Source organism: Salmo salar, chromosome ssa13 (assembly GCF_905237065.1).
Source record: "Salmo salar chromosome ssa13, Ssal_v3.1, whole genome shotgun sequence".
Classification (NCBI taxonomy): Eukaryota; Metazoa; Chordata; class Actinopteri; order Salmoniformes; family Salmonidae; genus Salmo; species Salmo salar.
In genome coordinates this window covers 108405526-108427423 of record NC_059454.1, presented here as the reverse complement: position 1 = coordinate 108427423, position 21898 = coordinate 108405526, and the positions used below count along the sequence as shown (strand labels likewise).

The 21898-nt window shown below is 42.9% G+C and overlaps 1 protein-coding gene across 7 annotated transcripts in view; it reads right to left on the bottom strand.

The window, feature by feature from the left end:
• Window positions 1-7015: 7015 nt before the first annotated feature.
• The window catches only part of LOC106568538 (cingulin-like protein 1), a 67421-nt gene continuing 52538 nt past the window's right edge, over window positions 7016-21898 (bottom strand). For all 7 annotated transcript variants that reach the window (XM_014138965.2, XM_014138963.2, XM_014138967.2 and 4 more), the window contains 12 exons: window positions 21732-21854; window positions 21412-21495; window positions 19875-19979; window positions 18597-18749; window positions 17686-17853; window positions 17091-17264; window positions 15372-15461; window positions 14966-15049; window positions 12462-12580; window positions 12276-12384; window positions 11612-11775; window positions 7016-10762 (listed from right to left, as the gene is read on the bottom strand). In XM_014138965.2, coding sequence (XP_013994440.2) covers window positions 10651-10762; window positions 11612-11775; window positions 12276-12384; window positions 12462-12580; window positions 14966-15049; window positions 15372-15461; window positions 17091-17264; window positions 17686-17853; window positions 18597-18749; window positions 19875-19979; window positions 21412-21495; window positions 21732-21854 — 1485 coding nt within the window. In that variant the 3' untranslated portion in view covers window positions 7016-10650. The remainder of the gene's footprint in view (window positions 10763-11611; window positions 11776-12275; window positions 12385-12461; window positions 12581-14965; window positions 15050-15371; window positions 15462-17090; window positions 17265-17685; window positions 17854-18596; window positions 18750-19874; window positions 19980-21411; window positions 21496-21731; window positions 21855-21898) is intronic.

Here is a 21898-nt window from a genome sequence, read left to right as displayed (position 1 = left end):
TATACTAGATCTGCTGGGGGTTTGCTTGTACACAAAATGGTTTATTTTACTCTCAGTGGGATGTTCTCCTTTCTTTTTTGATCAAGTTAATAAAGTTTATTGAAACCATTAAGTGGCCACTGATATCATTGATATGAGTGTTGTCTATGTGTAAACATTAGTGGAGACTGGGGATGGTTATTAAACATTAGTGGAGACTGGGGATGGTTATTAAACTATAGTGGAGACGGGGGATGGTTATTTAACATTAGTGGAGACTGGGGATGGTTATTAAACTATAGTGGAGACTGGGGATGGTTATTAAACATTAGTGGAGACTGGGGATGGTTATTAAACTATAGTGGAGACTGGGGATGGTTATTAAACATTAGAGGAGACTGGGGATGGTTATTAAACTATAGTGGAGAATGGGGATGGTTATTAAACTATAGTGGAGAATGGGGATGGTTATTAAACTATAGTGGAGACTGGGGATGGTTATTAAACTATAGTGGAGATTGGGGATGGTTATTAAACATTAGTGGAGACTGGGGATGGTTAATAAACTATAGTGGAGACTGGGGATGGTTATTTAACATTAGTGGAGACTGGGGATGGTTAATAAACTATAGTGGAGACTGGGGATGGTTATTAAACTATAGTGGAGACTGGGGATGGTTATTAAACATTAGTGGAGACTGGGGATGGTTATTTAACATTAGTGGAGACTGGGGATGGTTATTAAACTATAGTGGAGACTGGGGATGGTTATTAACCTATAGTGGAGACTGGGGATGGTTATTAAACTATAGTGGAGACTGGGGATGGTTATTAAACATTAGTGGAGACTGGGGATGGTTATTAAACTATAGTGGAGACTGGGGATGGTTATTAAACTATAGTGGAGACTGGGGATGGTTATTAAACATTAGTGGAGACTGGGGATGGTTATTAAACATTAGTGGAGACTGGGGATGGTTATTAAACTATAGTGGAGACTGGGGATGGTTATTAAACATTAGTGGAGACTGGGGATGGTTATTAAACTATAGTGGAGACTGGGGATGGTTATTACACTATAGTGGAGACTGGGGATGGTTATTAAACATTAGTGGAGACTGGGGATGGTTATTAAACTATAGTGGATAATGGGGATGGTTATTAAACATTAGTGGAGACTGGGGATGGTTATTAAACATTAGTGGAGACTGGGGATGGTTATTAAACATTAGTGGAGACTGGGGATGGTTATTAAACTATAGTGGAGACTGGGGATGGTTATTAAACATTAGTGGAGACTGGGGATGGTTGTTAAACTATAGTGGAGACTGGGGATGGTTATTCAACTATAGTGGAGACTGGGGATGGTTATTAAACATTAGCGGAGACTGGGGATGGTTATTAAACATTAGTGGAGACTGGGGATGGTTATTAAACTATAGTGGAGACTGGGGATGGTTATTAAACATTAGTGAGACTGGGGATGGTTATTAAACTATAGTGGAGACTGGGGATGGTTATTTAACATTAGTGGAGACTGCGGATGGTTATTAAACTATAGTGGAGACTGGGGATGGTTATTAAACATTCGTGGAGAATGGGGATGGTTATTAAAACTATAGTGGAGACTGGGGATGGTTATTAAACATTACTGGAGACTGGGGATGGTTATTAAACTATAGTGGAGACTGGGGATGGTTATTAAACATTAGAGGAGACTGGGGATGGTTATTAAACTATAGTGGAGAATGGGGATGGTTATTAAACTATAGTGGAGAATGGGGATGGTTATTAAACTATAGTGGAGACTGGGGATGGTTATTAAACTATAGTGGAGATTGGGGATGGTTATTAAACATTAGTGGAGACTGGGGATGGTTAATAAACTATAGTGGAGACTGGGGATGGTTATTTAGCATTAGTGGAGACTGGGGATGGTTAATAAACTATAGTGGAGACTGGGGATGGTTATTAAACTATAGTGGAGACTGGGGATGGTTATTAAACATTAGTGGAGACTGGGGATGGTTATTTAACATTAGTGGAGACTGGGGATGGTTATTAAACTATAGTGGAGACTGGGGATGGTTATTAAACTATAGTGGAGACTGGGAATGGTTATTAAACATTAGTGGAGACTGGGGATGGTTATTACACTATAGTGGAGACTGGGGATGGTTATTAAACATTAGTGGAGACTGGGGATGGTTATTAAACTATAGTGGATAATGGGGATGGTTATTAAACATTAGTGGAGACTGGGGATGGTTATTAAACATTAGTGGAGACTGGGGATGGTTATTAAACATTAGTGGAGACTGGGGATGGTTATTACACTATAGTGGAGACTGGGGATGGTTATTAAACATTAGTGGAGACTGGGGATGGTTATTAAACTATAGTGGATAATGGGGATGGTTATTAAACATTAGTGGAGACTGGGGATGGTTATTAAACATTAGTGGAGACTGGGGATGGTTATTAAACATTAGTGGAGACTGGGGATGGTTATTAAACTATAGTGGAGACTGGGGATGGTTATTAAACATTAGTGGAGACTGGGGATGGTTATTAAACTATAGTGGAGACTGGGGATGGTTATTCAACTATAGTGGAGACTGGGGATGGTTATTAAACATTAGCGGAGACTGGGGATGGTTATTAAACATTAGTGGTGACTGGTGATGGTTATTAAACTATAGTGGAGACTGGGGATGGTTATTAAACATTAGTGAGACTGGGGATGGTTATTAAACTATAGTGGAGACTGGGGATGGTTATTTAACATTAGTGGAGACTGCGGATGGTTATTAAACTATAGTGGAGACTGGGGATGGTTATTAAACATTCGTGGAGAATGGGGATGGTTATTAAAACTATAGTGGAGAATGGGGATGGTTATTAAACTATAGTGGAGACTGGGGATGGTTATTAAACATTAGTGGAGACTGGGGATGGTTATTAAACATTAGTGGAGACTGCGGATGGTTATTAAACTATAGTGGAGACTGGGGATGGTTATTAAACTATAGTGGAGACTGGGGATGGTTATTACACTATAAGGGAGACTGGGGATGGTTATTAAACTATAGTGGAGACTGGGGATGGTTATTAAACTATAGTGGAGACTGGGGATGGTTATTAAACATTAGTGGAGACTGGGGATGGTTATTAAACATTAGTGGAGACTGGGGATGGTTAATAAACTATAGTGGAGACTGGGGATGGTTATTAAACTATAGTGGAGACTGGGGATGGTTATTAATATGTAAAATTATGTAATATGATGCAGAATCTAATCCAACATCCCTCCCGCTTGTATGTCCAATTGTAACATGACGAGACTGATTTATTCATGTCAGAGATTTGAACAATAGCACATTAAAATAAACTGGTCAAATGTTCAATTACTTAAATCCAAAACGTAACTTGGGGCTTGGGGCTAGATTCAATCCCTATCGCAGGAGATCTGCGTTATAGAGTGATTGACATTTAATTTCAGACGGAGCCGACATATGCAGCTTTGACCGTAAACGCAGTCTCCGTGAACGTGAAATCATTGTCTTTTAAATTTCCTTCGCGCTATAGCACGGATATTCCGTGATACGGATTGAATCTAGGCCTAGGACCTGTCTTGGGAAAATCTCCCCACAACTATAACTACGAGGTGTACTATCCATTTAAAGCCTGAGGTCTGATGTCACAGTGTCTTTAAACACCTGGTAAAGTGTCTCTGTACACAAACAATAAGGAAAAAAGGAAGACGACGTCTTCAAGAAGAGATCCCCTAATAATCACTTGTGGCACCACCTGGTGGCCAATATTTGTAATTACGCCATCAAAAATTACACCTGGAAAATGGCTGATCTCACCAGCCTGTAAAAGCGTGAAATCTGTCCATCCGAATGGTCTCGTATATTGTCAAAAAGGTTTGTTTCTGAAATTCAATGCACGTAACGTAAGATGTCCTGAGACACCAGAATACTTTTAAAAAAAAAATAACATAACATTTGGGAAAATATGTGAAATGTTTGTGATGTATATTTGCTGCCAAGGCAGCAGCTACTCTTCCTGGGGTCCAGCAACTTAAGTCAGTTATATACAGTTTAAAATACTACATTTCAGAACACCTTACCCAACACAGGCCACCACATATTTACAATACACGTCCATGTGTACGTGTGTGTAGAGTGCGTGTGTCTGTGCCTGTGTGTGTGTCTCTTCACAGTCCCCGCTGTTCCATAAGGTGTATTTTTACCTGTTTTTTAAATCTGATTCTACTGCTGCATCAGTTACCTGATGTGGAATAGAGTTCCATGTAGTCATGGCTCTATGTAGTACTGTGCGCCTTCCATAGTCTGTTCTGGACTTGAGGACTGTGAAGAGACCTCTGGTGGCATGTCTTGTGGTGTATTCATGGTTGTCCAAGCTGTGTGCTAGTAGTTTAAATAGACACCTCCGGTGCATTCAGCTTGTCAACACAAAAACAAGTAATGATGAAGTCAATCTCTCCTCCACTTCGAGCCATGAAAGATTGACTTGCATGTCATTAATGTTAGCTCTCCATGTACATTTAAGGGCCAACTGTGCTGCCCTGTTCTGAGACAATTGTAATTTTCCGAGGTCCCTCTTTGTGGCACCTGACCACGCGACTGAACAGTAGTCCAGGTGTGACAAAACTAGGGCCTGTAGGACCTGCCTTGTTGATAGTGTTGTTAAGAAGGTAGAAACTAGGGCCTGTAGGACCTGCCTTGTTGATAGTGTTGTTAAGAAGGCAGAGCAGTGCTTTACTATGGACAGACTTCTCCCCATCTTAGCTACTGTTGTATCAATATGTTTTGACCATGACAGTTTACAATCCAGAGTTACTCCAAGCAGTTTAGTCATCTCAACTTGCTCAATTTCCACATTATTTATTACAAGATTTGGTTGAGATTTATGGTTTAGTGGATGATTTGTCCCAAATAAAATGCTTTTAGTTTTTGAAATATTTAGGACAAACGTATTCCTTGCCACCCACTCTGAAACTAACTGCAGCTCTTTCTTAAGTGTTGCAGTCATTTCAGTCACTCTAGTAGCTGGTGTGTATAGTGTTGAGTCATCCGCAACATAGACATACTGGCTTTACTCAAAGCCAGTGACATGCCGTTAGTAAAGATTGAAAAAAGTAAGGGGCCTAGACAGCTGCCCTGGGGAATTCCTGATTCTACCTGGATTATGTTGAAGAGGCTTCCATTAAGGAATATCCTCTTTGTTATGTTAGACAGGTAACTCTTCGTCCACAATATAACCGAAGGTGTAAAGCCATAACATATTCCGTTTTTTCCATCAGCGGATTATGATTGATAATGTCAAAAGCCACACTGAAGTCTAACAAAACAGCCCCCACAATGTTTTTATCATAGATTTCTCTCAGCCAATCATCAGTCATTTGTGTAAGTGCTGTGCTTGTTGAATGTCTTTCCCAATAACCGTGCTGAAAGTCTGTTGTCAATTTGTTTACAGTAAAATAGCATTGTATCTGTGTCACGTCCTGACCATAATATGTTATTTTCTATGGTAGAGTAGGTCAGGGCGTGACAGGGGGTGTTTTGTGTTTTTCTATGTTTTCTATATCTATGTTTAGTTCTAGTTTTCTATTTCCATGTTTTTTTTGGGGGGGGTGATCTCCAATTAGAGGCAGCTGGTCCTCGTTGTCTCTAATTGGAGATCATACTTAAGTAGGGTTTTTTTCTACCTGTGTTTATGGGTTCTGTTTAGTCTATGTACCTGACAGAACTGTGTTTCTCTTTGTTATTTTGTCTTTAGTGTTTTTGAGTTAAAATAAATTTCATCATGAGCACTCAACACGCTGCGCTTTGGTCCCCTCTCTACGACAGCCGTTACAATCTGGTCAAACACAATGTTTTCCAAAAGTTGAATAAGGGTTGGTAACAGGCTGATTGCTCGGCTATTTGAGCCAGTAAAGGGGGCTTTACTATTCTTGGGTAGTGGAATTACTTTCGCTTCCCTCCAGGCCTGAGGGCACACACTTTCTAGTAGGCTTAGATTGAAGATATGGCAATATCGTCCACTATTATCCTCAGTAATTTTCCATCCAATTTGTCAGACCCCGGTGACTTGTCATTGTTGATAGACAACAATAATTGTTTCACCTCTTCCACACTCACTTTACAGAATTCAAAATTACAACGCTTGTCTTTCATAATTTGATCAGTTATACTTGGATGTGTAGTGTCAGAGTTTGTTGCCGGGACGTCATGCCTTAGTTTGCTAATCTTTCCAATGAAAACATAAATTATAGTGCGACACTGGCCATTAAAGATGCAGTCAGTCATGTCAGAAGCTAGCAGATTCATTACTTAACAACAACAGCTGTAAATTCCAATAAACGACATCACGTTTTCAAGTTCACTTAACTCTTAACTTTGTCTAACAACACTATCATGAATTTAGCAAAGAAATTTGTTAGCACATTTTCTCACACTTGGCTTTAGCCATGGAGGGAGAAGGATCGCCTCGGACAGTGCAGGTGGGTTGCCTAGCAACACGTGCCTGGGAGTCTGCACAGCGCAGACAAAATTCCCATGATTTGTGAATCTGTTCGGACCGAACAACTAGCACAACAGCTAAAAAGGTTTTGTAAAAAAAACATATGTCAGCTAATAAGGAGAACTATCTAACAAATAAATACATTATGGCATTCACTAATCATAAACTATTAATAAGAGACGTTTTAGTACATTTGTGGACCAAATTTTTTTACTTACTCAACTTAAGTGATGCAAATCACACATATGCATAGATTATTTTTAAATTTTTTGGGGTAAAATCACGTCAATTTGTCTTTCCAGAAATATGTTATTTGGCGTCTCCTTGAGCAGTACTAATCACTTCAAAATGTTCCATACAAGGAACACTGTGTCCCGGGTTTCTAAAGGCTGTTACGGTATATTTCTGGAGTGTTTATTTGATGGCCTTCATATCTATGAATGAATTTCAATGAAAAGCTTTAATAAGAAATAAGGAACATGGATTCTTTTGAAAAATTATTTAATATTAATATTCATCATTTTAGGAAGATAAAACACCTGTAAAGTAGAATAAATACCCAACGGCACCTTAAGCATATAAACGCTGTTACAAAAATACATAATAAATGGCATTTTATAAAGATATACAGAAGTCTATTGCAAAACAGGGTCTCAAGGGCCCGGAACCTCTCTGAATCCCTTTTTGGTCTTGCCAGCATGTGGAGAAAGGGAAAGGAACATTTTGTGAAATAGGTTTATCTAAAGGGTTAGAGTTTATCTAACTGCATCAGATAAAACAGCTATTTATACAAACGTAAAACCATAAAATAGGATATCACATTCTCAATTCTCAAAAAACATGAGATCACTGCTGCTTCCTACCTCCTGTTTATGTGGAGCCTGAGTGCATACTATGAGCAGTTCCTGTAACTGATTACATCTTTCCTGTATTGCATGAGCATCTTTGACTTACAGGTGAAGATAACATCAACAACAGCGGGCAATAGGCCTAGACACTGACTGGACTCTAGATATGGTACTAATGGTTGTACACAGGGCATTATGGGTACTGTAGTACAGTCTCCATGTTCTATACTGTACTACAAAACAGCACATCAGCTCCATGGTTAGATGAATCTCCAGCAGCTATTCACCATACACACATCGTATAGAATAGATTCCCTTTAGACTCCCCTGTCCTGAGAATAAAATAATCCCTCTCTTGAACAGTCTGTCTTGGTCCTTACACTCTCTCTCTGAGTTTCTGCTCAGGGTTTGTCTTGGTCCTCTCTCTCTCAGAGCTTCTGCTCAGGGTTTGACTTGGTCCTCTCTCTCAGGGTTTGTCTTGGTCCTCTCTCTCAGGGTTTGAGCAACAAGTGTTGTTGCCAGAGGTGGGATCAAGTCATTGTTTTACAAGTCACAAGTAAGTCTCAAGTCTTAGCACTGAAGTCCCAAGTCAAGACAGGCAAGTCCGAGTCAAGTCTCAAGTCAAGTCCCAAGTCCTAAACTTTGAGTTTCGAGTCCTAAACAACTCATAATGTGCTCTTCACCAAATGTAATACCATTTCATATTTTTAACAAGAGTAATAGTTAGTATATTACATTTACATTTACACAAATCATGAATTATTTTACAAATATATATATTTATTACTTTCCAAATAAACTTTCTATTTCCATGGAAATACATGGGTATCCATGAGAAAGACCCACCCTCCCCCATAGCAATCGACTATCGAGGATCGCTATGGGGCGCAATCAGGCGATGTAGGCTGTTACACAATCGCCTGACCTTAACACACACACACACCCTATCTGTGTGTGGTTACAGTAGACTAACGTATGTCAATGGTTTCAGGAACAGCAGTAACATCAGGCAGGGTTTAGGCTACCAGCTGCCTGGCCAGTTGTAGCTCAATCTGGGTGCAATGATCACGTTCCTGCACTGACTGACTTTGTGGAGGCTCATTGATTTAACGTTACGTTAGCTTACATGCTACACCAGTTATATATAGCAAGTTATATATAGCTGTCGGCTATATTAGCCACGATTTACCGTTCTTTGTGCAGCTTCAAATGTCGAACAAAGTTGGAAGTTGTTGCGCCTCCGTCTGTAATTTTCTTCCAACATGTTTTGCAAGTTGCAATCTGTTTTTTGTTGACTACAGCGTAATCTTTATATAATTTTTGGTAACATCTTTCCAAGGGCTCCATCTGAATTCACCCGCCGACGTTCTTCTGCACTGCCACGCGCCACTTTTTCTCAGCCGGCAAACAATTTGATTGGCTGCTGTCCGATTCAAACTGTAATCCGTTAAATGAAGAGTTGATGCGCTGCGCACTTTTTTTTTTTAAAGGCATCATTTTTAATATTTAGGCTTGGGGAGGGTATCAAGTCAGGTCGAGTCAAAAGGCTCAAGTCCAAGTTAAGTCACGAGTCATTGGTGTTAAAGTCAAAGTCGAGTAGGAAGTCATGTGACTTGAGTCCACACCTCTGGTTGTTGCTGCTGTTTTTTTGTTTTAATCAAATCATAATAACATGTTATTTGTCACATGCTTCATAAACAGGTGTAGACTAACAGTGAAATGCCCTACTTACGGGTCCTTCCCAACAATGCAGAGAGAAAGAAAATAGAGAAATAATAGAAAAAGGTAATAATAAATACAAAATGAGAAATGAGAACTATAAATTGTAAATAGGGCGGCAGGTAGTCTAGCAGTTAGAGCGTCGGGCCAGTAACAGAAAAATCGCTCGTTCGAATATCCGAGCCAACAAGGTGAAAAATCTGTGATTTTGCCACTTAACCCTAGTTTGCCCCAGGGGTGCCGTACTACAATGGATGACTCTGTAAAACAAGACATTTCACTGTGCCTATCCGGTGTATGTGACAAAAAAAATAACATTTTATCATTTGTAAACAGTCCATTGTGGAACATACTGTTCATGCTCACATAGACTTGTATTGTAGTCCAATCATTCAAGACACAGTCTGTCTGTCCTTCAAGCATTGCAAATGGAAGACACTTCCACATTCTGCTCAGTGGGTGTAAAATAAAAGCTTTTTCATATACTGTATATAAAATAAATCAAAATGTAAAGTGTAGCAGGTAAGTATAATATTTATAATAACGTTAACACGGTAATGCAACAGATTGCTTTGGTATTTTTGTAGGAAATATTGTCCAAAATCCTCCAAACTACTTTAACCCAAAGTCCTATATGATCATATAATGATTATTTATTGATTATTAGCCCTTTTCTTCACTAAAACACGTGACTTGAGTGTACAGGGAAAGCTAGCTTGATTCAATACCATTTTTGATATACGTAATATCTTCTGCTGTATAAATAAAGTTTGATTTGATTCAAAAGAATCACAACAAAACAACTACTACTTCCTTTAACGTTCTGCGGATTCCCCCCCGCAAAGAAAAACATGATTTTCCTGTGTTTTACATATATTTACACACTATGAGGTTGGAATAATACTGGGAAACTGTTAAAATGATGATAATGGCCTTTTTTTTACTTTAAGAGCTGTTTGAAAAGACTACCTGAAATCTCAGCCTGTTTTGGTGGGATTGAGTTTTGGCTTAACTGGTGACATCACCAGGCGGCAAATGAGTTAATAGACCAATAAGAAAGAGAGTTTCCAAACCTCTCTGCCAATAACAGCTAGTTTTCAGTTTTCCCCTCCCCACTCCCAGACAGTCCTAGCAAAAACTTGTTTAAAAAAAAAAAAATCCTCTTTGCTAAGAAGCCATTTTTGTTTCTTATTTGACCATTTTGATTGAAAACAATCACAGTAAAGATAATTGTTACCCAGAAATGAGTTAATATTGAGATAATAACAGCCGCATTGGACCTTTAGTAAATAACCATAACCGCTTTATGGAAAACAAAGACTAAAGACACAATGCTTTACATTTCAATAGTAAAGAGAAAGAGGCTAAAGAAGGTTTGAACACTTAACTTGTAGGCACTGTATTCTACGATAAATGACAGTATTGGTGCTCGTGTAGAATGTGTTGTTTCTTGTCAAGTCTATTCGTGATGGTATTTCGGGTATCACTCTAACCTTTATCAATAAAGGTGTATTGGAAAAAGGCTAGTATGAGAAGGTGCTGTTGTCTTTCTTCAGGCCTTGGAGGATGTTGGTACCGGCTCAGCCTGGTCCTCTTCATCTACACTGAGATCCAGACGCAGGTTCTCCAGAGTCTGTCTCATTTGCACGGTGGACTCCTTACGCCTGCAAAGCAAATGAGGGTGTGTTTGTGTCCTGCAGTTCAAACAGTATCACTCTCTCTCTCTCTCTCTGCTTGCTCTCTCTGCTCGCTGCTCTCCCTCTGCTCTCCCTCTGGTCTCCCTCTGCTCTCCCTCTGATCTGTCTCTCTTTCTAGTCTCTCCCTCCCTCCCTCTCTGATCTTTCCCTCCCTCCCTCCCTCCCTCCCTCTCGATCCTCTTCTCTCCCTCCCTCCCTCTCTTCCCTCCCTCCCTCCCTCCCTCCCTCCCTCCCTCTCTGACTTTCCCTCCCTCCCTCCCTCCCTCCCTCCCTCCCCTCCCTCCCTCCCTCCCTCTCTGATCTGTCTCTCTTTCTAGTCTCTCCCTCCCTCCCTCTCTGATCTTTCCCTCCCTCCCTCCCTCCCTCCCTCCCTCCCTCCCTCCCTCTTCTCTTTCCCTCCCTCCCTCTCTGATCTTTCCCTCCCTCCCTCCCTCCCTCCCTCCCTCCCTCCCTCCCTCCCTCCCTCTCTGATCTTTCCCTCCCTCCCTCCCTCCCTCCCTCCCTCCCTCCCTCCCTCCCTCCCTCCCTCCCTCCCTCCCTGATCTGTCTCTCTTTCTAGTCTCTCCCTCCCTCCCTCTCTGATCTTTCCCTCCCTCCCTCCCTCCCTCCCTCCCTCCCTCCCTCCCTCCCTCCCTCCCTCCCTCCCTCCCTCCCTCCCTCTCTGATCTTTCCCTCCCTCCCTCCCTCCCTCCCTCCCTCCCTCCCTCCCTCCCTCCCTCCCTGATCTGTCTCTCTTTCTAGTATCCCTCCCTCCCTCCCTCCCTCTCAGATCTCTGTCTCTCTCTTTCATTTCATCTGTATTTCTAAACCAGGTACTTGAGTTGAAGGTGCTGGTCCAGCAGCTGTCTCTGTAGTCTGGTGGAGGCCTCTCTCTCCTCTGCCAGCTCTCTCTGGGTGTGTCGGTACTGAGCATCTCTACGACTGGACTCCTCCTCTGCCTCGTTCAGCTGACGCTTCAGGGAGCGCATCCTCTGGGTCATCTGATGGAGAGAGGTCACAGGTCAATGGGTGAACTTCAGAGGGCTACCGGATCAAAGTACACGATACGCATCACAACACTCCCGAGGTATAACAGACGTTATCTCATTAAACAAGAAATCCTGGAAATGATATTATGCTCCAAATAACTTCTGTTTATAGACAAAATGAATGTAAACAGTATCCTACCATCTGACATGGCTCTCCAGTGTTAGTAACTATACACACACACACACACAGACACACACACACACACACACACACACACACACACACACACACACACACACACACACACACACACACACACACACACAGACACACAGACACACACACACACACACACACACACAGACACATACACACACACACACACACACACACACACACACACACACACACACACACACACACAGACACACACAGACAGACACAGACACACACACACACACACACACACACACACACACACACACACACACACACAGACACAGTATCTTACCAGGTCCTTCTGCTCTGTAGCGATCTTATGTTCCTCCTCTAGCTGGTCTGACAGTTCGTTGTTCTTCCTCTCCAGTTTACTGATGGTGTTGCTCATCACCACCTTGTTCCTGCACAGGAGAACAACAGCCATGAATAACCAGTCAACAAACACTGTGTAGTCCTGTAGATACAAAAGGAGACGTACCGCTCCTCCACTCTGAGAGCGTTCTCCAGCTCCCTGGCCCGGATCTCTGTCTTAGTGATGACATCCACCTGGACTCTGGAGTTCTGGAGTTCCTCCATCTCCACACGCAGGTCACGCAGCTACAGTACACCACAGGAAGGAATGTTACAGACACCACAGGAAGGAATGTTACAGACAACACAGGAAGGAATGTTACAGACAACACAGGAAGGAATGTTACAGACAACACAGGAAGGAATGTTACAGTACACCACAGGAAGGAATGTTACAGACAACACAGGAAGGAATGTTACAGACAACACAGGAAGGAATGTTACAGACAACACAGGAAGGAATGTTACAGACAACACAGGAAGGAATGTTACAGACAACACAGGAAGGAATGTTACAGTACACCACAGGAAGGAATGTTACAGACAACACAGGAAGGAATGTTACAGACAACACAGGAAGGAATGTTACAGTACACCACAGGAAGGAATGTTACAGACAACACAGGAAGGAATGTTACAGACAACACAGGAAGGAATGTTACAGTACACCACAGGAAGGAATGTTACAGACAACACAGGAAGGAATGTTACAGTACACCACAGGAAGGAATGTTACAGACAACACAGGAAGGAATGTTACAGACAACACAGGAAGGAATGTTACATTACACCACAGGAAGGAATGTTACAGACAACACAGGAAGGAATGTTATATTACACCACAGGAAGGAATGTTACATTACACCACAGGAAGGAATGTTACATTACACCACAGGAAGGAATGTTACATTACACCACAGGAAGGAATGTTACAGACACCACAGGAAGGCATGTTACAGTACACCACAGGAAGGAATGTTACAGACACCACAGGAAGGAATGTTACAGTACACCACAGGAAGGAATGTCACAGACACCACAGGAAGGAATGTTACAGACACCACAGGAAGGAATGTTACAGACACCACAGGAAGGAATGTTACAGTACACCACAGGAAGGAATGTTACAGACAACACAGGAAGGAATGTTACAGACAACACAGGAAGGAATGTTACAGACAACACAGGAAGGAATGTTACAGACAACACAGGAAGGAATGTTACAGACAACACAGGAAGGAATATTACAGCCAACACAGGAAGGAATGTTACAGACAACACAGGAAGGAATATTACAGACAACACAGGAATGAATGTTACAGACAACACAGGAAGGAATGTTACAGTACACCACAGGAAGGAATGTTACAGACACCACAGGAAGGAATGTTACAGACACCACAGGAAGGAATGTTACAGACACTACAGGAAGGAATGTTACAGACACCACAGGAAGGAATGTTACAGTACACCACAGGAAGGAATGTTACAGTACACCACAGGAAGGAATATTACAGACAACACAGGAAGGACTGTTACAGACAACACAGGAAGGAATGTTACAGACACCACAGGAAGGAATGTTACAGACACCACAGGAAGGAATGTTACAGACACCACAGGAAGGAATGTTACAGTACACCACAGGAAGGAATGTTACAGACACCACAGGAAGGAATGTTACAGACAACACAGGAAGGAATGTTACAGACACCACAGGAAGGAATGTTACAGACACCACAGGAAGGAATGTTACAGACACCACAGGAAGGAATGTTACAGACACCACAGGAAGGAATGTTACAGACACCACAGGAAGGAATGTTACAGTACACCACAGGAAGGAATGTTACAGACACCACAGGAAGGAATGTTACAGACAACACAGGAAGGAATGTTACAGTACACCACAGGAAGGAATGTTACAGACAACACAGGAAGGAATGTTACAGACAACACAGGAAGGAATGTTACAGACAACACAGGAAGGAATGTTACAGACAACACAGGAAGGAATGTTACAGTACACCACAAGAAGGAATGTTACAGTACACCACAGGAAGGAATATTACAGACAACACAGGAAGGAATGTTACAGACAACACAGGAAGGAATGTTACAGACAACACAGGAAGGAATGTTACAGACAACACAGGAAGGAATGTTACAGACAACACAGGAAGGACTGTTACAGACAACACAGGAAGGAATGTTACAGACACCACAGGAAGGAATGTTACAGACACCACAGGAAGGAATGTTACAGACACCACAGGAAGGAATGTTACAGTACACCACAGGAAGGAATGTTACAGACACCACAGGAAGGAATGTTACAGACAACACAGGAAGGAATGTTACAGTACACCACAGGAAGGAATGTTACAGACAACACAGGAAGGAATGTTACAGACAACACAGGAAGGAATGTTACAGACACCACAGGTCGTTTAGTTCTGCTTTCCATTGCTGCCGGGGTTTCTAAAGCTTATAGCTAAACATGAATCACAACAAATTCAACCCTAGGCCCTACATCCAACACCGATGTATAGATGGATCACGTAGCTCCACCCTGCAGGCTAGAACAGTTCCCGGTGAAAACACAGCAGTAGTTAGAGTACTGTACACTACCTGTCTCATCAGGTTGATCTTATCACTGTCCAGCTGCTCGTTCATATATTTCTCCTGGATCAACTTCAGCTGGAGCTGTTCTGTCTGTGAAGAACACAACAGTCTGTTTTAGATGGTACTTACACACCCACTGGGGTACATCCTCAAAACCACCCCCTGTCCCCATTCGCCGCTGTAGAATCACATCAACATCAGAATATAATTAGCTCTCATTGGCCAGGCATCAGTCAAGGAATCCTGGATTCAGTTAAAGTGCCAGGAGATTCAATTTCATATTTAAGTGATTTATGAGAATGTTTTTTCGACTGTATTATTTGAGTGAACAGAGAACAGAAAAACATTGGTTCAGTGTGGCATAGTGGTCAGGGTCAGAGGTGAGAGGTCAGCTGTAGGCAGACAGTCGTACCTGCTCGATGGCTCTCTTGTGCTTCCTGGCCCAACTCTGTTCACTGTCCTGTATCTCCTCCAGGTCGCTCTCAAGATCTATCGCTTTCTCCTGCGAAAGGAGAAACACATCAACCAATCCAATCCAATCCAATCAATCTCTATATAACCTCTTTTTCTACATCAGCAGTTGTCACAAAGTACTTTGACAGGAGCCTGGCCTAGAATCCAACATAGCCTGGATGAACCAGACTGACTACTAAAACATTGTGCCTCCCATTGTTTCCAGGCTAGGGAGAAAAAAAACACACTTATCAATCACATGTACTTAGAAAGCTTTTTCCAGCTGTTGTCACGATGCTTTGACAGTAACCCTGCATTGACCTCAAAGACAAAGCTGAAGCAGAACTCTGTCCATTTATCTGTATTCTAGAGCTACACGTAACTGACAAAATAAAGGAAACACTTGAGTAAACGAAGGACCCAAAGTATATGGAAAGCTGGTGGTTTCCTGAGTTAATTAAGCAATTAACATCCCATCATGCTTAGGGTCATGTATAGCAAGTCCCAATTGTCCATTATTTTGGCTACCATGGCCAGAAGAGATCTCAGTGACTTTAAAAGAGGTGCTGTGTGAGAGTGTGTGTGTGTGTGTGTGTGTGTGTGTGTGTGTGTGTGTGTGTGTGTGTGTGTGTGTGTGTGTGTGTGTGTGTGTGTGTGTGTGTGTGTGTGTGTGTGTGTGTGTGTGTGTGTGTGTGTGTGTGTGTGTGTGTGTGTGTGTGTGTGAACGTGTGTGTGTGTGTGTGTGTGTGTGTGTGTGTGTGTGAACATGTGTGTGAACGTGTGTGTGTGTGTACGTGTGTGTGTGTGTGTGTGTGTGTGTGTGTGTGTGTGTGTGTGTGTGTGTGTGTGAGTGTGTGTGTGTGTGTGTGTGTGTGTGTGTGTGTGTGTGTGTGTGTGTGTGTGTGTGTGTGTGTGTGTGTGTGTGTGTGTGTGTGTATGCATATCTCAGTCACCAGATCTCAACTCAATTGAACTCTTTTGGGAGATTCTGGAGCGGCGCCTTAGACAGCGTTTTCCACCACCGTCAACAAAACACCAAACGATGGAGTTTCTCATGGAAGAATGGTGTCACATCCCTCCAATAGAGTTCCAGACACCTGTAGAATCCATACCGAGGAGCATTGAAAATGTTCTGGAGTCACATGGTGGCCCAATACCCTATTTAAGACACTATGTTGGGTTTCCATTATTTTGGCAGTTACCTGTTCTTCTACAGTATATCTCCCAAGGTTCATACAGTCTACTCTCTCTATATCTACAGTATCATACAGTCTACTCTCTCTATATCTACAGTATATCTCCCAAGGTTCATACAGTCTACTCTCTCTATATCTACAGTATATCTCCCAAGGTTCATACAGTCTACTCTCTCTATTTCTACAGTATATCTCCCAAGGTTCATACAGTCTACTCTCTCTATATCTACAGTATATCTCCCAAGGTTCATACAGTCTACTCTCTCTATTTCTACAGTATATCTCCCAAGGTTCATACAGTCTACTCTCTCTATATCTACAGTATATCTCCCACGGTTCATACAGTCTACTCTCTCCATATCTACAGTATATCTCCCACAGTTCATACAGTCTACTCTCTCTATATCTACAGTGTATCTTGCTTGTCCAGGTCCTCTTCAGAGTGGGTGTAGGGTTTATGGTGCTCCCTTGTCTGTACCTACCTGAGCCTGTTTGAGTTGCTTGTCCAGGTCCTCCTTGGTCTGTGCAGCAGTCTGTAGCGCCATCGTCAGGTCCTCTACGCTCCTCTCTGCCTGCTTCAACTGCAGCTGGACTTTCTCTCTCAGCTGGATCTCCTCCTCCAGGGAACGCTCCTTATCTATCAGCTTACCTGACACCTGACAACACATACAGTTATCTATCAGCCTGCCTGACAACACATACAGTTATCTACCAGCCTGCGTGACAACACATACAGTTATCTACCAGTTTGCCTGACAACACATACTGTTATCTATCAGCCTGCCTGACAACACATACAGTTATCTATCAGCCTGCCTGACTCCTGACAGAGTATAACAGAGTGTAAGAAATATACAATACACAGAGTGTAATAAAGAATACTACACCCATACGTAAATCAGAAAAATCACATATGGACACACATTCTACAGTATGGGTCAGGTAGGCGGCATAATCACGATGGCTTTAAACACGTTTCTGTTTTAGCAGAAATTACTTTCAAAAGTCAATCTTATTAAGCACAAATGATCTGCATTTGACTATAGTAAGACCTGTAAGACCTATATCCTCATCTACCTGTCCCTGGAGGCTTCTGACAGACTGCTGGGCTCTCTGCAGCTCCAGACCCTTCTCCAGTATAGTCTCTTCCAGCTCCTTTACCCTCAGCTGGTCACCGTCTCGTAGCTTCTGGTGCAGACTGAGCTCTGCTATAGCTTGGGTGGCTCTCTGTTGGGCCTCCCCTAGCTGTGGAGGGAGAGAGAATAATGTCACGCAAATATACAAAGCAAATTATCTAGGGTTAAATCAACACTGAGGGTGTTACATTTAACACTGGTCCAGTGGCTATACAGGTCTGCCCATTTCAGTGTTAAATGACCACAATGCTTAGTGCCAAGCCTTATTGGTATATTTCCCAGCGTGCCTTGACTTTCGAGTGAATTGTAGCGTTACCCCCCCCCGTGACTGTATTTGTTAGTGACAGAGACATGGTTGTTGCATTCCTCCATTTTCAGTCCTGTATCCTTCGCCAAGTGACATCCTGTTATCAACACAATACAACACATATTTTTGAGGGTCCAGTTTTACCAGTGGCTTTTCAAGTGGCTTGAAACTCCTGGTTTACAGGCCACATCAGGCCTGCAAGTCACATTATGCTGGCTTGTAAAGTGAGTTGTAATTCCTATTGGATTCCAGCCAGAGTTGGGGCATTCCAACATTTAAAAATTGTATTCACCCGCAACCTGCATTTAGAATGACTGACAGGGTTGGGATGACTAAGCTACGACGCTACTTCAAACATCTAAACTGGAACAACCACTACAGTAACGGGAACAAGTCCAACTAACAGATTGGATTAGTTTAGGAAAAAAAAGCATGTTATTTATATATTTAAGTAGCAAAAAACATAGATATTGAAACAAACAAATAAAATCTACCTGCAATAGAGCATGCTGGGAAACATAATGATGATAATAATGCAACTGTACCTCAGTCTCCAGTCTGAAGATAGTGTCACTGAGCTCCGATGTCCTCTTGCCCCGTGTCTCCTTGTCCCCTGCTAGCTCCTCCAACTGTCTCTCAGCAAGCCACAGCTTATCGGACAGACCCTCGGCATGGAGGGTCTGCTTCTCCAGCGCCTCCTATAGGGGACATGGTGTAGGACAGACACAGAGGCTGGGGCTGAAACGGAACCCTACTCGTTACACAGTGCACTAATTTTGAGCAGGGTCATGGTAGGGAATAGGGTGCGATTTCTGGATGCACACAGGGGCTCATGCAAGGCAGACACATAGGCCCAGGTCTGTGGTGGAATAGGCCCAGCTAACTGACTGACAGGTCTGTGGTGGAATAGACCCAGCTAACTGACTGACAGGTCTGTGGTAGAATAGGCCCAGCTGACTAAGGTCTGTGGTGGAATAGGCCCAGCTAACTGACTGACAGGTCTGTGGTAGAATAGGCCCAGCTAACTGACTGAGGTCTGTGGTGGAATAGGCCCAGCTAACTGACTGACAGGTCTGTGGTGGAATAGGCCCAGCTAACTGACTGACAGGTCTGTGGTGGAATAGGCCCAGCTAACTGACTGAGGTCTGTGGTAGAATAGGCCCAGCTAACTGACTGACAGGTCTGTGGTGGAATAGGCCCAGCTAACTGACAGGTCTGTGGTGGAATAGGCCCAGCTAACTGACAGGTCTGTGGTAGAATAGGCCCAGCTAACTGACTGACAGGTCTGTGGTGGAATAGGCCCAGCTAACTGACTGACAGGTCTGTGGTGGAATGGGCCCAGCTAACTGACAGGTCTGTGGTGGAATAGGCCCAGCTAACTGACAGGTCTGTGGTGGAATAGGCCCAGCTAACTGACAGGTCTGTGGTAGAATAGGCCCAGCTAATGACTGACAGGTCTGTGGTGGAATAGGCCCAGCTAACTGACTGACAGGTCTGTGGTGGAATAGGCCCAGCTAACTGACAGGTCTGTGGTAGAATAGGCCCAGCTAACTGACTGACAGGTCTGTGGTGGAATAGACCCAGCTAACTGACTGACAGGTCTGTGGTAGAATAGGCCCAGCTAACTGACTGACAGGTCTGTGGTGGAATAGACCCAGCTAACTGACTGACTGAGGTCTGTGGTGGAATAGACCCAGCTAACTGACTGACAGGTCTGTGGTGGAATAGGCCCAGCTAACTGACTGACAGGTCTGTGGTGGAATAGGCCCAGCTAACTGACAGGTCTGTGGTAGAGTCTGATTATGGAGAAGCCTATACTGTACCTCAGCATCCTGTATCTTATTCTTCAGAGACTGCTGCAGGAAGTTGAAGGCATATTCCTGAGTGTTGGCCTCCACCATCAGCCCTCTGGCCTCGGTCAGCTCCATCTGGAAGAAACACAGATGGGATCAGCTCTCTAGAGACATCATCCATGTTTAAACATTTAGGAAACATCCATCAGTGCTTGACTTGAACTGAAATAGGTACGGTTTATGTGTAAGTGTAGGAGTTAACATTCTATAACAGGAGCTGAAGCAGTTGGAGATTTGATGTACTGGTACATTCAAATTTTAGTACTTTTATCCAGAGTGACTTACAGGGGAAATTAGGGTTAAGTGCCTTGCTCAAGGACACATCAATAGATGTTTCACCTAGTCAGCTGAGGGATTCAAACCAGCAACCTTTCAGCTACAGGCCCGATGCTCTGAACATGAACTATTTGAGTGTCAGTGAAAAGGAGGAGCTTCTATCCAGCTCCATTAAAGAGTCTCAGAGGAATATACACCGTGTAGTTTATGTGTAGTCCAGTTATACACAGTGTAGTTTATGTGTAGTCCAGTTGTGCAGAGTGTAGTTTATGTGTAGTCCAGTTATACACAGTGTAGTTTATGTGTAGTCCAGTTATACACAGTGTAGTTTATGTGTAGTTTATGTGTAGTCCAGTTATACACAGTGTAGTTTATGTGTAGTCCAGTTGTGCAGAGTGTAGTTTATGTGTAGTCCAGTGGTACACAGTGTAGTTTATGTGTAGTCCAGTGGTACACAGTGTAGTTTATGTGTAGTCCAGTTGTACAGTGTAGTTTATGTGTAGTCCAGTTGTGCACAGTGTAGTTTATGTGTAGTCCAGTGGTACACAGTGTAGTTTATGTGTAGTCCAGTGGTACACAGTGTAGTTTATGTGTAGTCCAGTGGTACAGTATAGTTTCTGTGTAGTCCAGTTATACACAGTGTAGTTTCTGTGTAGTCCGGTTGTACACAGTGTAGTTTATGTGTAGTCTGGTTGTACACAGTGTAGTTTATGTGTAGTCTAGTTATACACAGTGTAGTTTATGTGTAGTCCAGTGGTACACAGTGTAGTTTATGTGTAGTCCAGTGGTACACAGTGTAGTTTATGTGTAGTCCAGTGGTACACAGTGTAGTTTATGTGTAGTTTATGTGTAGTCCAGTTATACACAGTGTAGTTTATGTGTAGTCCGGTTGTACACAGTGTAGTTTATGTGTAGTCCAGTTATACACAGTGTAGTTTCTGTGTAGTCCCGTTATACACAGTGTAGTTTATTGTAGTCCAGTGGTACACAGTGTAGTTTCTGTGTAGTCCAGTGGTACAGTGTAGTTTCTGTGTAGTCCAGTGGTACAGTGTAGTTTATGTGTAGTCCAGTTATACACCGTCTAGTTTCTGTGTAGTCCAGTGGTACAGTGTAGTTTCTGTGTAGTCCAGTGGTACACCGTGTAGTTTCTGTGTAGTCCAGTTATACACCGTCTAGTTTATGTGTAGTCCAGTGGTACACAGTGTAGTTTCTGTGTAGTCCAGTAGCCTACCTCCATAACTTTGAAGCGTTCCGTCATGGCCGTGTTGTCTCTCTCCAGCTCTACCATCCTCATCCTCATTCTGCTCATCTCCATCTTGGATTGATAAGGAGACAGGACATTACGTTAGCTTCAGGAACCTCTTTTACTAGCCTGGGTACCAGTCTGATGTCATGATGTCATGATGTCATGCCACTCCAAACCAGGTTTTGCATGACAAGGAGTGGTATCACGACACAAACAGACTGGTACCCAGGCAACAACTTCACTGAGATCAAATCAGATATTTGACACAGAGAATTCTGGGTAGTATAGTCCATCATGCTACACACCTGCAGGGTACTGTTGGTTCTGAGAAGGTCCTCGTTGTTCACCAACAGGCTTCTCATCTCCAACCTGATCTGGTTCCTCTCCTTGTCCATCTCTATGCTCTCCGCCTCCAGAAACTGGTTCCTCTGTGGGAAGGACACGGAGGATATGAAGGAGGGAGGGAGAGAGG